This window comes from Oreochromis aureus, linkage group 3, assembly GCF_013358895.1.
Source record: "Oreochromis aureus strain Israel breed Guangdong linkage group 3, ZZ_aureus, whole genome shotgun sequence".
NCBI classification, from domain to species: domain Eukaryota; kingdom Metazoa; phylum Chordata; class Actinopteri; order Cichliformes; family Cichlidae; genus Oreochromis; species Oreochromis aureus.
The window spans coordinates 73,954,593-73,971,927 of NC_052944.1; the positions used below are offsets into that span (position 1 = coordinate 73,954,593).

Sequence of the window (17,335 nt, forward strand, 5' to 3'; positions counted from 1 at the left end):
AGCATGTTGTACAGGAAGTTGAATTAAATTGTAGTTTCACTCATAAGACCAAGTTTATCTGGATCCATAGCCTGTTACTTTGTTACTTTGCCCCTGCATGTGTGCATTAGTTCCATATATGGAACAAACAGTGGAGATAGGAATGTGGTTGCTAAGGTGTTGCTATGGCACTGATGTCACACAGGTGCAGGGTGTGTTGTGTAAAACAGGCTGATACACGATAATACAGGTTAGTTTGGTCTGTGGCTGCTTGGTACAGAGGTCGCTTTACCCACAGAGATTTAACTTTTTTATTTTATCTTTAGATTAATGAACAATTGACTTTTGTAAAACGTGCAATTAAACTGCAGGGGGGTTTTTTACCACTGGAAAAAAAACAGACCTTACACATTTTATTTATCTTTCATTGGATAATTTTTCAACCCTGATGATCAGAGGAGTCTTTAAGTGATCCCTTCAAAACGGTAAGTCTTAAATAAACTAATGTAAAAATAAAAATGTAATCTGATGTGTGACTTACAACAAGTCTGCAGCAGACAGACGAGCTCCCTGCAGACTATTTGCTGCTGTCTGTCTCTACATGTTTACTATGTGGGTGTTTCTGCTGTTTCTTTGTCCCTCACTGTAAACAGATGTACTGAGAGACTCCTGCACTGATGTTTTATAGGAAAGTCCAAACAGCCTCACTGGTTCTATAATAATCAAAGGTTGGCAAAGTTCTCCACAACAGCCGTGGTTTTATGGAGGCTACAGCCTGGGTCCGGGGAAAGCTGTTTTTTAAAAATATGAGACAATGTTTTAAATATTTTGGACCAGTAGGCGGCGATGTTGGGGCATGTCCAAAACATATGTGACAAAGACACAGCTTGAGTCCGCCCCTGGAAACATCCTTGAGACCTTCAGTTTGGACAAATGGAGCCTATGCAGGACCTTAAATTGTAGTAGTCTGTGTCTGCAGCAGACCGAAGTGGAGTGAACCAGCTCTTGTGCTTTACTCCACTGATCTTCAGTGATATCAATACCAAGTTCCTCACTCCAAGCGTTCCTCAAATGTTCCAATGTAGTTGTACTGTCTATTTGAGAAAGCTGACTGTAGATCCTGGAAACAGCTCCTTTCTTTAGCGGGTTCACCATGAACAGGTCATCTGAAGCGAGCCTTTGTGGTTCATTGGGAAAGGATGGAAGTGTTTCTTTAATAAAATGATGTATTTGTAAGTACTTGAAAAAATCTCTGTTTTCTAAGGAGAATTTTTGTTGAAGACGTTGAAACAAAGGAAAAATATTATCAATAAACAGATCCTTAATTGTGTGTATTCCTTTGGAAGTCCATAGCTGGAATGTGGATCTTGTGAACAATGTGTGTGCTTGATTATGAATTAATGGTGTCAAAATTGAACACTGGCGCAAATGAAAATGCCTTCTTATCTGAGACCAAATTTTTAATAAGCTGGACACTACTGGATTTTTACATTCATGCTTACCCGGATCTGAATTTGAATGAACCAAAGATTTAAGAGTATTAGGGAAAAAAGCCATACTTTCCATCGTTTCCCAATCAGGTCTGTGTTTCCTGCCCCACAATGACATACAGCGTATATTACAGACACAGTGATAGAGCTGAAAGCAGGGCCACCCCATTCCTCCTGCAATCTTGGGTCTTTGGAGGAATGTCTTTTTTGTTCTGGGTGTCTTCCTTTTCCAGATAAACTGAGAAATTAACTGGTCTAATATCTTAAAGAAATGTTTTAGTGATCAATATTGGGATACATTGAAACAGAAATAAGAAATTTGGGTAAAGTGTCCATCCTAATGACATTTATTTGGCCAGCAAGCGAGACGGGCAAAATGCTTTTTGTTAGGTTGATTTTGTATCCAGAGATTTTCCCAAATTCAGTTAAAATTGTCATAATCTTTCACAATGATTTATGAGTCTGTGATATATAGCAACACATTGTCCGCATAGAGAGACACCTAATGTTCTACACCAAATCTCCTTATCCCTTTATGATCCATTGCAGAGCGCAATTGAATGGCGAGAGGTTCTTTAACAAGTGCAAATAGCAATGGGGACAGAGGGCACCCTTGTCTTGTAGAGCGTTGGAGGGAGAAAGGACTAGAAGTTATATTTTTTGTGTTAACTGAGGCCTGGGGCTTTGTATAAAGCAGCTTAACAAGGGAAATATAATTAGGGCCTATGCCAAACTTTGCAGGGTCGAGGAGAGGAAATCCCAATCGACCCTGTCAAAGGTCTTCTCCGCATCTAGTAAGAGTAGCATTTCAGATTGATCATAAGTATTACGTGTATATCTAACATTAAAAAGCCTCTGTTAGTTGCTGGTTCGGCTGCGTAATCGCCGTCCATCATTCTGTGTTCACTCTCTGCATCATTTCTCGTGTCTCCCTGCTTCTCCGTTTTCAGGTTTGGTTTAGCTTAGTTTTCCCAGTTTAGGTTTTCTCTGTTCTGTTTTCGCCACCCTCACCTTTGTTGCATGTGCAAAGGTGACATCAGACTTAAAGATTGGATAGGGTAACAGAAGTAATGTAACTAGTAATAATGACTCCAATACTTGTGTGATGGCAGCATGGGCCTGGGAGGGTTTAAATGAACTGCAGCACAGAGACAAAGAAGTGTAATGTGTGTGTCAGTGTGATGTGTTGTAGTGTCAGGAGTCAGTATACAGCTACAAAGCTTTTTGTTCAGTCTATACAAACAGCTGTAGCTCCATAAAGGCAGCATGCAGAGACTCACAGTGTCTTATAATGAGAGGCTGCTTTCTCTCACACATTATGTTCACTTATTATCAGCATTTGTGTGTCTGTGCATGCGTGCCCCCCTCCACCCTCACTGGGATTGGCTGTTGTTGAAGTGGACAGTTGTACTTTGACCTTTCTGCTCTGTGTTGTTTCCTCTTTCAGACCAAAAAATCATCACAGCTGAGTCTGGACAGGACGTCACGTCCAAATTAAAACCCCATCAGTGTTGAAAAATGGAGCAGAGCTGACCTGGGAGATGAAAATGTGCTTCTGTACAGAGACCAGCAATTTGCAGAAAACCAGCATCCATCTTTTAAGAACCGGGTGGATCTGCAGGACAGACAGATGAAGGATGGAGACGTGTCTTTGATTCTGAAGAATGTGACGATTAATGATACTGGAACATACGAGTGTTGACTCATCCAGACAGGAACAAGTGGTCAGACGCTCATCAGCATCATCTACCTTCATGTCGTTCCTCCAGGTGAGTGAGTAGAGTTGAGTGTGTGTGTGATCAGCGGTGAAGCTGCTTCCTGGTTGTTGATGTTTGTTTCTAAAGATGTTGTTGATGAGACTTTGTAGAAAGCAGCTGGTCTGAGTGATTGGCAGGAATTATGTTTAAGGAAATATTAATAGTAACAGCGATGTCAGCGATGCCATGCCTTTATCAGGTTTGTACATGTGGTCTGAGCCAGTTTAAACTTGTTTGTATAGCATGAGCAGATTTGAGATCAAGTGTGTCATGTCCTCCTGACAACCAAGAGAAAAAAGAATTTACCCACTGAACTTCATGGTTCAATGCAATGCCCACGTTGGCCCTTGTTTAGTACATCAGGACTTAGTACGGTAGCTCAAATAAGCCAAAAGATATAGACCAAAAACAAATGTCCATTATAGGGGACATAAATGAATAGGATGGTTCTCAGGAGGATATTTTACACGTGCTTATTTTAATGGAGTTTGGCCACAAACAGGATTCTGGCAGGAACATGCAGGCCACCACGAGCGCTATATGAGCAAATTGTAGTTATTTGTGCTATGAGTTTATTTTTGTAATTTTTTGTGATCCATTTATATCCTCTCAATATTTTTATGGGGGCAGTGATATTGCGCCCTCCAATGACGAGCATGCTGAGAGATGCAGAGTACTTGTTGGCCCTTTTGCTTTCACTCTGGAGTCCATCTCATCCCAACCATCTTGATTGGACATCAGACGCAAGTACAGATGTTAACTCATCTAACGTCCATTCCTTGAGTTTGTTGGCCCAAACAAATCTCTTTTGCTTGTTTCTTTTCCTCAGTCGTGGTTTCCTAGCAGCTATTTGAACATAAAGGCCTGATTCAACAGTCTTCTCTGAAGAAGTGATGTAGAGATGTGTTTGCTATGGAGCTCTGTGACATTTATCTGGGCTCTGATCTGAGGTGCTGTTAACTTGTGATTTTTGAGGCTGGTGACTCAGATGAATTTATCCTCAGCTGCAGAGGTGACTCTTGGTCTTCCTTTCCTGGGGCGGTCCTCATGTGAGCCAGTTTCATCCTAGCACTTGATGGTTTTTGCAACTGCACTTGGGGAAACATTCAAACTTTTAGATATTTTCCAGACTGACTGACCTTCAGTTCTTAAAGTAATGATGGAGGTGACTACAGGTGACTACATCATGAAGTTCGCTGACTGAGAGAAGGCCAATGGTTTATGATGCTGTCAACAAAGCAAAAGGTGGCTACTCTGTAACATAAAATATAAAACATATTTAGAGTTCTTATTCTCTCTTATCCTTTACTGTACAAATTTTCCTCCTGCTATTCTCCAGTCACTCCAGTAGGTAACGCTAAAGTAACCTTGGTACTGTAAGCTGATTGGCCAACAACCATTACGTACTAGACGAAGAAGAAATGGAGTAGCTGGAGGAGCAGGTCTCAGTCGGAATTTTCAGTTTGATCACATCCTCAGTCTGTATTTCAAACTGGGAAAGTCAGACAGCTTCATGAATCTCAAGTTAACAATCCGAGATGGAGGCGGGGAATGTACCTGTAATAAAACTGTAAATCTTTTAAATCTGTTTCCCGCTGTGGTGTATTTTAGACTTGCTAAATAATCGGTGCACAGAGCACTGACCAAGCTCTAATATGAACAACCTGCAGTGGTGAGTTTACCTGCAACAAGGCTAGCATCGCACCGCTCTGCTACTGATCAATGAATAGCTCTAGCTTGCAAAGTAGTAAATGAAATGCCCTTCACAGTGCGAGCGAGTCGCACTTTCTCAGTCTTCCGACTGCAATGAAATGCATCACAACACATAACATGCGGAAATGCTTGATCAAACCTCTTTTCCCGTTACCCCAACTGTGATGGCTGCCAAAATATATATCGCGTTTTGCTGGACTTGTCTGGTTGCCTTCGTCTGTGCAGGTTAAATTTAGTTATTATAAAGTCAAACATGTTGTAAAGCTGCTGTTTTAAACTGGCCGGTACTTTATTCTGGGCTAAATATGATGTGTGAGTGACTCGGTTACTGGCACCCCCGGTGGCACCTTCAGATGCCACAACTTAGAGCATCTTTTTCAATAATGGTTTAACGAGTTATGTTGAATTTAACTCCAGAGTTTCCATGAAGGTGTCTGTCTCTAGATCAGCTTGTTAACAGATGCTGAACACATTTCCTGGTTCAGCGTTTCGGTTTAAAAACAGCAGGAAGCGCCAGTGTTTACTGATTCTTTTACACGCAGCACATTAAAGTGAAATATAAACTATCTGCTGGGGAAACCATCTTATATGTGCAGCGTGTTAAGTTGTAGCCACTAAAATTGCTCTATGACGCATTCTTACGGGAATGTCCGTGAACAGATTTAGCGATACAGGAAGTGTACGAATGATTTGCTGTCGCATTAATCTCTTCTTCTTTTTGAAACGTGTTAAGGGTTCTGAAATTGAGGAGGAAGACCAAAAATAATGACCACTGATCCTGCCGGGTGCAATTAGACGACATTTTAATGAATACACATGTGGAGTCCAACACTGTGCAGATTCAGTGTTGAACTGTCTTACAATAGTCAGAACAAAGACTTTATAGGGGTGAAATAGTACAGCCCCCTTCTGTTGCCAGGCAGACTCAAGATCTCCTACGTCAATCCAAAACCACAACCGTTAAGTTAACTTTTGACACAGTTTAAAAAGAACATCGTCTTCGGCTCGAACCCAAGTGCTTCCCCTCAGCTCGCCTTCGCTGTCGCTTATCTCTGGGACATCTGGTGTACTTCCTGGAACAGACTAACACGTACGCACCCAAACTTTGCAATTACAGCAAAACACATCTTAACTTGTTACCTACTAAATGAGTCTACTAGTGTGGGTGTATGTGCTGTGTTGCCCTCGCTCTGCACCTTATTTGACCTCTCTAACTATATGTGTCTGTATGTGTGTGTATGTCTGTGCATGTGTGTTCCCCACGCTGCACTTTAATTGACCTCAGCTTAGGCACCCAGGCTGAGGCCATCCTGTGTGTACTGATCTTGACTTATATGTAAAATATATAAAACAAATGTTTCAATCTAATACAACTACTTAAAGCTTAATCAAAGCTTAATCAAAGATATAAATGCATAATAAAATAACCTGCTCTTAACTTGCACTTAGACTCTGCTTTCAGTTTCACTTTTGCAAAGCATGGCGTTTCCTGTCAGCCTGCAACTCAGTCTCTCACCCACTGAAGACTTCAGTGTAAAAATATAAAAACATTCAAAAGCCTTTAAAATTATAGATTCAACTCAACAGTTTAAAGTGGTTCTTCTTGGACCTGTAATAAAAGCTTAATTGGGTGCCAATATGTTTAAACATCTAAATGCAATATCAATATTAATAATTAATGGAATAGTAATAATGATCATAAAAATAGCAGCAAATAATAGCAGCATAATATTTTACTATTCCTGACAAACGCTTTTGCATTTTACTGTGAGACGCTGCAATTCCTGACTTACCACAGGAAAAACAACCTCTGCTGGGCCTTCTCTTGAATAGCCTATTAGCCTGTTTTCCATTTCTGTTTACTGTAGTTGGCTCAGCGTGGTTTTTAGATTTTTCCATCGGGTGGTAGTACCTGATAAAGGGCACTTTTCAGTACCTGGTTAATGATTTTAACCATGAATTATTGTTTCAATCTTAAACACGATCAACCTGTCTGCAATAATCAGCTGTGTACCACAGGCCTTCAAGCTGGCAGTAGGTAAACCTTTACTTAGAAAACGCAACTTCTTGACCCAGCTGTCTTGGCTCATTACAGGCCAATTGCCAACCTTCCATATATCTCAATTATTCCTGTTTTCTGTCCCTTGGTCACAGCACATGCGTTCCCCTCCCTGAGCCGGGTTCTGCTGGAGGTTTCTTCCTGTTAAAAGGGAGTTTTTCCTTCCCACTGTCACCAAAGTGCTTGCTCATAGGGGGTCATATGATTGTTTATTAAGCTGTTCTCGATTTTAATGGAAAAAAGTCAATCTGAGTCATACAGTGTTGAGCTGATCCAACTAGGAACTAATGAAAAATGGTTTATATGTGTAAGGACTAGTTCCTCTAAGAGGTGGATCCTGGTAATCTGAAGTGATTCACAGTTTATACTGTATTGTTGAGAGGCTTGAAAGTGGAGTGTTGGGAGTATCTCATTTTGACAGTCTTTGACTGTATCATTGGAAGCAACTGGTCCACCTACTGTTTTTAGGAGAACTTGATTGTTCCCGGTGAGACCAGTGACAGTGGTGTCATCTGCAAACTTCAGGAGTTTCACAGATGGATCTCCTGAGGTGCAGTCATTAGTGTAGAGAGAGAAGACCAGTGGCAGGAGAACACACCTCTGGTGAAGCCCAGTGTTGATGGTCTGTGTGCATGATGTGATTTTTGAATCTTGAAACTTGAATCTTGAGGAAGCTGGTAGTCCTCTGACAGGTGGAGGTGGGCACAGTAAGTTGGGTGAGCTTCTGCTGCAGGATGTCTGGGATGACTTTGTTGGATACAGGATACTGGCGCATGTCCCAGGTTGGTCGAGGTGATTCAGGATTTAGTTCAGTCCCATACTGATGCATCCTCAGCTGACCTGTTTGCTCAGTAGGGAAACTACAGGATGTCCAGCAGAGGCTTTGATGCCCTTCAGGTGGCTCAACATGAGTCTGTCATAGGACGTCATGACCACAGACATCAGGCAGACAGGCCCGTAGTCATTTAATCCTGTGATGGTGGACTTCTTTGGGACCAACACATTACAAGTATTACACTGTTGACATTCACTGCAACCATCTCAGAGCTCTTTCTCTTTTCTGTAGGTGGTGCATGGCCATTGTTAATTCGTAGCTCACGAGATAGAGAGGCTCATTTATCAGTTTGAAGGTCAGTGTATCGATCACTGGCTCCTGTAGCCTGCATGTTAATGTCTCCTTGGACAAGAACTTTCTCCTCAGGATACTGAACCCTGAGTTGTTGCTGGTCAGAGAGTGACGAATCTGAGAAAGCACTGAGGCAGAGATAACAGTGATGTATGAATGTGTTTGTGAGTGTGTGAATGATCAGCTGAGGAGAAGGTTGTTATATGAGTAACAGTCCATTTGCTGTATGAAGCTGAGAGTGGGAGGGCTTCTTTCAAATCTGACCTGCAGTCATTTCCAGCGTCTTAGTTCAAATATACAGCAGCATTAAACACTGAAAGAAATATGCTGTGGATGTATCAGATACACATCTGAATATCAGATAAAGACTAATTCTAAACTCTTGGTTAGTCTGAAGTTTTCTGACTGATAATTATGTGGTGAACACATAAGTAATGTAACTAGTGATAATGACTCCAATACTTGTGTGATGGCAGCATGGGCCTGGGAGGGCTCCAATGAACTGTTTGACAAAGAAGTGTAACGTGTGTGTCAGTGTGATGTGTTGTAGTTTCAGGAGTCAGTATACAGCTACAAAGCTTTTTGTTCAGTGTATACAAACAGCTGTAGCTCCATAAAGGCAGCATGCAGAGACTCACAGTGTCTTATAATGAGAGGCTGCTTTCTCTCACACATTATGTTCACTTATTACCAGCATGTGTGTGTGTGTGTGTGTGTGTGAACTCACTCTGATTGGCTGATGTTGAAGTGAACAGTTGTACTTTGACCTTTAACCTCTCTGCTCTGTCTTGTTTCCTCTTTCAGACCAGAAAAACATCACAGCTGAGTCTGGACAGGACGTCACTCTGACATGTCGAGCTCCAAATAATAATCCCATCAGTGTTTTAAAATGGAGCAGAGCTGACCGAGTGGGAGATGAATATGTCCTTTTATACAAGGATGAGCGATTTGAAACAGATGGCCAGCATCCATCTTTTAAGAACCGGGTGGATCTGCAGGACAAACAGATGAAGGATGGAGACGTGTCTTTGATTCTGAAGAATGTGACGATTAATGACACTGGAACATATGAGTGTGTTGTCATTCCCGAAGGTGGAGGCAGTTCGAAGCCTGTCAGCATCATCTACCTTCATGTTGATCCTCCAGGTGAGTGAGTAGAGTTGAGTGTGTGTGTGATCAGAGGTGAAGCTGCTTCCTGGTTGTTGATGTTTGTTTCTAAAGATGTTGTTGATGAGACTTTGTAGAAAGCAGCTGGTCTGAGTGATGTGATCAGAGTGCAGTAGATAATGTCTGACAGCAGTTTGAAGAGGAAATGGATTCTGTTCTGTTCTTCACTCATCACCTACCTGACAGCTGACACCTCACACCTGTTTCTCACCTGCAGGTCAGACAGGAGGATCTGTTGGACTGATTGTTGGTCTGTCATTTCTTGCTGTTCTTCTTGTTGCTGCTGTTGTTGGATTTTTGATCTACAGAAAACGTGAAAAAAACAAAGAGTCAAGAGCCGTACCAGATTCCTGCTGAATTTCAGTCTGTTTGAAATGTGAGTTTCTTACAGCTGAGCTCCTGGAGTCTGAGTCTCCTGATGAGCCAGACTTCATTTGTTATTAAACATTCAGAAGATGATCTGAGGACAGACATCAGTCAGCTGTCGGTGATTTGAATTTACTGTTTTTGTTTGTTTGTTTGCTTTGTGTACATCAGTATTAGTTATTAGTTTGTTTTAGCTTCCAGGTGAGTCGCTCATCTCAGTGGAAGAGTTTATGTTCTTAAACAGTGTTATTTACACTTTTGCCTTATTTATATTAGAGATGGACCGATCCGATATTACGTATCGGTATCGGTCCGATACTGACCTAAATTACTGGATTGGATATCGGCCAGAAATAAAAAATGTAATCCGATCCATTAAATATCAAAAAAGCACCTCACAAAACTTGCGACACGGCGTAACTCGGCTAATAACCGTAGCACGTCGGAGCAGTGTGCATCACGTGATAGAGCGGCTGTGTGTATTTGTAGCCTCCCAGCATTTCATCTCCGAGGAAGTTATCCCAGAGAGAAGTAAAGCAAGTGTGTAAGTTCATCTCTGAATGTTTGTAAAGCGTACCCACGTTAAGCTTAACAACCGATATATGGAGCGACTGCCTCTTCTCCCTCCCTCTCCTGCCGCTACTTCATGAAACTGCTTAATGATCAGCTGATCAGCTTTTCTGTCGCGAGTCCGTCTCTCTTCTTTGTTTTTGGCCCACTTTGCACCAGAAAGAGGAAACCAGCGGCTGAACAACAGCAGCACGTTTAAGCTTGATAAGCTGTTGTTAGAATTTATTTAATATTACTTTCTAGACCAGGATCCTTTTCTACGTAGCTGACGGCTGGTAACTGTGCAGGGGCGGATCTAGCAAAGTGTAGCCAGGGGGGCTGATATAGCATGAACAGGGAAAAGGGGGGCACAAAGACATGATTTTCTTTCTTATTCTCATTTAAAATGTCTAGCTTTTAATAAATAATTATCTGAATCTTACACCCAAAGTTTTAATCTGATGTAAAATGTATAGAAGTCCATTACTGTATATAGTAACTGTTAAGTCTAATATATCCTAGTAAGCTATAGTACTTTTTCCTTTGGGAAGATACCATCTGTGCAGTCTGCAATTCTGTTGAAGAAAGATGTTGAATCTATTTAATTATTCTTGAAAAATAATTTATTTCTGTGCATTTTTTTTTTCACCCTGCATCAAATTAAAGTTGATTACGTCGATTAAGCATCATGAGGTGGAGGGTGGGGGGTGGTTCCCTATTTTTTTTTTGCTGGGAGTTTGCAACCCTATTAGTTAGGTTGCTTAATATTTCTGCTAAGTACTCTTTAGAATACCAGAATAGGGAGGATGGAGTAGGTTTAAGTTTATTAGATTGATCAGTGTTGCTGAACTATGAAATATTTTGGGCGCAGTGTATTTTTTACACACAGGTATAACAGAATAGCTTTAGTGTTGTTGTTTAATTAAACTTGAGTATGAACTTATACAAAATGCAGCAAGATATTAAAAAAACAGTTTTATTGATTAAAAAAACACACTATATTGGATTCATATCGGTATCGGCAGATATTCAAATTTATGATATCGGTATCGGTATCGGACATAAAAAAGTGGTATCGTGCCATCTCTAATTTATATGTGGAACATTCAGGACTTCATCATCCAAACAAAGAAAAGTTACAAATCTCAGAATAAGATCAGTGATATTCAACAACAAAAACCATTTCATGTCACAAACATCTTCTTTGTCACTGATGTCAACAGAATAAGTTTGTTCACAGTGATGAGTTCAGCGTTGTCTCTTTCACAATATCAGAATCAGTGAGTTTGTTTCATCTTCAGGTTCAGCTGTTTGTAAGGTCAGACTCACAGACTGATCCTCATGTTTAGATGTTACACAATAATTACAGACACTGACTGACAACACAAACACAACACAAAGTGCTCAGGGTCCATTTATCAGCTAGAACTGAGTGACTGAATAATCTGATATTATTATGAAACCAAAGAGAAATGTGTTACATGGAGCTGCAGAGTCACATGTTTCCTCCTCTGATCTATGAAGCCTTAACTTGTTCCTCCATGAAGGAGACTCTTCAGTTTAAACACGTCAAGATTATTTATTATTTAATTTTTATATCAGTTTGTTTATCAATAGTTTTACAGGTGTTACTCTTCAGTGTTTGTTTTTGTTTCCTGTGGCTGTTAAAGTTTCCTGGCCTCCTGTTTAAATATGTTCAGATTTGATCACCTTGAATGTAACAATGTGACCATTTATACATTTAACCTGACATTATTACAACCTGTGATCTGTGTAAGCTCAGTAGCTCCTCTCAGAGGTAGAAGATAAATGACAGAGATGAATAACTGGCAATTTATGGGATATCAGTATGAGGGTGTGTTATTGAGCACAACACTGTACACAGTTTTTGTGTATTAACATCTTTGTGCCTGCTATATGAAACAAGCATGTTAAATTACTGCCTTTTTAATGAGAAGAGCTACAAGTTGATTTGTTCCTTTGAAATTTGAAGTAACATTCATATAGCTACTGTGCTACTAAAGCCTGTTTTTGTGTAACGTGTCTGCCTGACCGGAGCATATTCTGTTCATATCCACATAATAAAACTAATCTCTAAAAGATAAATAATTATTTGTCTATGATTGTCTGCACACCACAGATTTGAGGTATTAACCAAACACAAAACATCACCACTAAACTGAGACTGCTTCCACTGTGTCAAACGAACATGGATGGAATTATTTGAAGTGCCTCAATGTTATGCTTTATATAAACAAAAATGCCATATAACTACACAGTGGACACGGCCCTGAGAGTAAAGGCATTAGACTACGTGTCCTTGGGGGTAGAAATGGTAAATGGCCTGTACTTGTATATCGCTTTACTAGTCCTTAAGGACCCCAAAGCATCCAGTCATCCACCCATTCACACACACATTCACATACTGGTGATGGCAAGCTACATTTTAGCCACAGCCACCCTGGGGCGCACTGACAGAGGCGAGGCTGCCCGACGCAGGCACCACTAGGCGCCCTCTGACCACCACCAACGGGTGAAGTGTCTTGCCCAAGGACACACCGACCATGAGGATCAGTCTGTGAGTCTGACCTTACAAACAGCTCAAACCGGCAACCTTCCGATTACAAGGCGAACTCCCAACTCTTGAGCCACGATCGCCCAACAAAGCTGTAGACTCTCGCTCACGCTTGCCTGAGAAAAAGTAGATACACTCAAAAAAGTGAAATCGGGTGCTTATTGCATTTACAGGATCAATCTGTCTTCATCAATCTTGATGAAAATACTTTTTGAGCAAAGGTATCAGTTTGTCGATTCTTTTCAGTTCAATTTATCCACATTTTTGTTTAGTTTTTTAAATCTGGCTCTTTATGCCACTCTAGCTAGCTAACACATTAGTGACGTGAAAAAAGGCACATACCTTTGACATTGCGTGACCAACTCTGTATTCCTCGTCCACATGTAAAAGCAAAAAACGAGTTTTAAAAAATCTCCGTTCTCGGTGATTCGAAACGCCCGTGTAGGTGCGGACGCAGCATAAAAGTGTTAATAGTTTATTTTATTACTACCTGAAATTTATTGCAGATTACTTGTATTTGCTTAATTGTTTACTAAATGTTTGAGGTGTTAAATAAACCGCAATGGAGTTTAATTTGGGTGTGTGTGAATGGAGGATGTGTGTATGTGTGTGCGTGCACGCGGGGGGCGCGAACATTTTTCTTGAAAACAAAAGGTTAGGGGCCCAGCAAAAAAGTTTGAGAACCACTGGTCTAGCGCAACAGGGGGCAAAAAAATCTAGTTCTGCTGTTTGACTGAAGCAGAAGAATAAAGTAGTCGTGCTAAGCCAATCACACTATAACCACTTACACTTCAACATAAAGCAACAAAGTAATACCAGTCATAGCAGTGTTTAAATTGTGTTGATAGGCCACGTAAAACCAGAGTCATGATAAACAATATATACACTGCGTTTTTTTCCTGAATAGTTTCTCCATGTTTACAGTCTAAGGACTGAGCAGCGAGCACTCTCTGCTTATGAGCAAAAAAAACAAAAAAAACCCCAGCCCTTTTAAAACAGACCTGCAGGTATCAGGCTGTGATGTTCTCCTTTATAGTGGACAGAAATTATTTTTTTTGAGTAGCACAAATAATTTGTGCAGCATCTTATTGAATGCAGAACAGCTGATTGTACTGTAAATAGTTTGAAATGGTTATTTTAAAAAATCAAGGTAAAAGCTGCAAATAACTTTGTTGTTTGCAAAACGTGCATATGAATTTAAAATTACCAAATTAATATTTGCATTTAAAGTTATGAAATATGATTTAATTAACATGTTTGTGGTTGTTACAGTAAAAATATAACTTTTTCTACTCAGATTTTGTGTTTTTTGTCTGATTTTAGATCAATTGTGTTAATACAGTATGTAAAAATGAAAACATGACTGTAAATTCAATCACTAGAGTAAAAAGTTTAGAAGCAAAGACTGTGACAGTTTTGACAAAAATCTGGTTCAGATTTGCTGTACAGGAGTAGCTGGTATCTTATTTATTGATAACAAACTGTGGAAACATCATTGTACTGTATCCATGTTAGTGTTTAAAGTCCAACATCTCCCTCTAGTGGTCATATATAACCCATGTGTGAGGATGGTGTTAATGTCAAATGTGAATCATAGTGTTCCAGTCAGTCATCAGTGTGTCTCTGCACAGCTGTAATTAAAATGTGTTCAGAGGGCCTCAGTGTCTGAATGGTTCCAGTTCAGCTCCATAACAGCAGCGTCCCTGGTTTGATTCCTGTGTTTCAGCTCATATCTGCCTCTCTCACTGAGGGGGACGTCCACTACATGGACATGGATTTGTTTATCAACCAAACTACAGATCACTGAGAGCAGAGGACATCTGATTTCATTGTGTTGTTAATAGAGCTGCCACAAACGATTATTTTAATAGTCGACTAGTCACCGATTATTTTTGCGATTAGTCGACTAATCAGATCATGCATCCATTGGACGTAAAACGTACAGCTTATTTCACCAGCATGCATCTGCTCTTATATAACTATCATTAGCTTACAGCTTTAAGTGTTTAAGGTATGTGCTAACTAAAAATAAAGACAAGATGGTAGTTTATTAAATTTTAATGAAATTTGCAGATTGTTTCGGTGAAGTTTAATAAACTCAGCCGTCTGCTCCTTGCTATCTAAAATATAACAGGACACCGGAATATATTCTCGAGCATCTCACACTTCTGATAATCAGTTGTCTGCTTGACGTTTATTCATCTGTGTAAAAACTATAACTGTAATCTCAGCCAAACCGATTTACTCAGGAACAAATAAAATACTGAAAAAAGCCAAACAATAACATTTTAAGTTATCTAAGTGACTTATATATCATGTTTAACCTGAGTAGCGAAAGACAGCGGTGGATTTGAAAACGATTTGCCGCGAGTCCGGTGTTCTCACCGGCTCTAGTGAGCCTTTAACCCCAGCTAGCTATCGAGCTGGTGGGTAACTGGTAGGTTAAAAAATATGTGGTGTCTTGATAAACTGAGCAGATATTTCAGGTTTACACAGCTACATTCTCGCCTGAAAATATGTTAAACGTTTATTTTATGACCCAGAAAAAATATTAAGAGTAATATTAAAACTAACTAGCTGCCGCCATTGTTGGAAACTGAGCAGGGCTGCACTATGAATTGTGGGATAGGTTGGGCCACGAAGTATACACCCGACCCATCCTTCAAATTTGGGGAAATGAAGGGCGCTTTTGTCGGCCGCATTTATCGGAGTCTTTGAATTTGGACAGTCTTCGCCGTGTCACTGCAACGTAATCGGCCTACAAATGCGGGCACAGGAGGATGCGGTTCCTAAATTTGGACACAGCTACGATACCGGACAGTGCTTCTTCTTCTTCGGGGTTTAACGGCAGCTGGCATCCTTGTACATACAGTGCAGCCATCTTCTCTTTAAGTCCATTATTACACTCTTAAATCCTACTAATTATTCCTGCGTCTTTTGGGCTCTTACAAAGCTTCAAACGACACGTCGACTATTAAATTAGTCATCGACGATTTTGATAGTCGACGTAATCGTGACTAGTCGACTAATCATGGCAGCCCTAGTTGTTAACTGGTGATTCTAAAGCGACTGTAGGTGTGACTGTTAGTCTGTGATGGACTGATGACCTGTAGTTACTGTGTGGCAGGGATGCCAAACTGATTTTACATCAAGAGTCACAAGTTACGAGTAGTGGTGCAATGGATCGGATCACGGTTTTAAGTCACGGATCAGATTAATTTTCGAATCAGCAAAAATAGAAAAAAAAGACAAAAATTTGACTTGCCGTTTACTTGTTTAAGTATTTTTTGCCTATTAAAAAACATTCAACTGAAGAATCATTTAACGCACTTATATAAAAACAAATTAAGGTGCAATATGGACATTATGGACCATGCTGGGCAGCCTCTGCATCCTCTGCACACGGCCATAAACAACCAGAGGAGTCTGTTCAGTGACAGGTTGCTTCTCCCAAAGTCAAGGACCAGCAGACTTCTTTGTCCCACACACCATCAAACTGTTTAACTCCTCGCTGGAGGGGAAACAGGGACAGAGGAGGGGGGGAACAAGTAGCTGTAGTGCCTTTTCACTGTGCAATAGTTTTTGTTAATATCCAACGGTGTAATAGACTCACAATACTTGAAATGTGCCGTTCCCTTGTATTCTTATTCCTTTTTATCCCTTTTGTATTCTCTGTATTTATAAATGTGTATATATGGTATATTTCTGCTCACATTCTGCAACTTGCTGTGCTACTGGAAACTGAATTTCCCGGAGGAACCCACCCGAAGGGTGGTTTCATCTAATCTGTTTCATCTAATCTAATGTAATCTATAGGGCAGTGCAGGGCTTTGTATCTACCACTCTGCTGTAGATATATCATATCATAACATATCACGAGTAGGGATGGGTATCGTTTAGCTTTTATCCGATACCAGTAGCAAACCAGTACTTTTAAAACAGTGCCGCTGCTTAAACGGTGCTCGAACCGGTGCTTAAAGAATGGAGAACACACAATTGGTCCAAAAACCTCTCATGTTTAACTGTTTTTTGTAAAAAGATAACAATGTTAGCCTTTTCTGCAGCTATGGGGCATATATGGTATCACTCTTGGCTGGAAGCAGTGCTTAAACAATGGAAAAAAAACACAAACTTTGTCCAATAATCTCTCATTTTAACTGTTTTGCACTTTTTCTTTGGTCATTTTAGCCTTTTTGGCCAGGGTGAAGGGAGTATCTGCCATCAAACAAGAAGACAGCCGCATGTAACTACGACGGTGTTTGCTAGTTCACCTTACATGCATTAATGTAATAACGTCGTTAGCCTACTCAACGTAAATTACACACAAACAACATTAACCTACTCACGCAGAGAAGAACGGCTGCTGCTGCCATCATCATCCTCATCATTTCTGCTACGCTGACAGGGCTAGGGGCCAGGACTCTACTCTTCGGGTTTTTGGGGGATGTTGCTAACTCCGGGTCCGATAACAGGCACCACACCTGCAGTAGATGTGCACGGTGTGAGGTCTCGCAGCAAGCTATCAAATACGGTGCATTTCTCGGCTTTTAAAAA

The 17,335-nt window shown here is 40.5% G+C and overlaps 1 protein-coding gene across 2 annotated transcripts in view; it reads left to right on the forward strand.

Annotated features, from left to right (window-relative positions):
* The first annotated feature begins 255 nt into the window (after positions 1-255).
* Positions 256-17,335, forward strand: part of LOC120437551 — a 48,736-nt gene continuing 31,656 nt past the window's right edge. The window contains exons 1-4 of one of the 2 annotated variants that reach the window (XR_005611220.1): positions 256-464; positions 2,917-3,238; positions 8,929-9,270; positions 9,509-9,924. Coding sequence is in view for 1 of the 2 variants with exons in the window: in XM_039608120.1 (XP_039464054.1) it covers positions 9,132-9,270 (139 nt within the window). In the remaining variant the exon portion in view is untranslated. Of the gene's footprint in view, positions 465-2,916; positions 3,239-8,928; positions 9,271-9,508; positions 9,925-17,335 lie in introns of those variants that run through there. The other variant, XM_039608120.1, reaches the window with a different exon arrangement.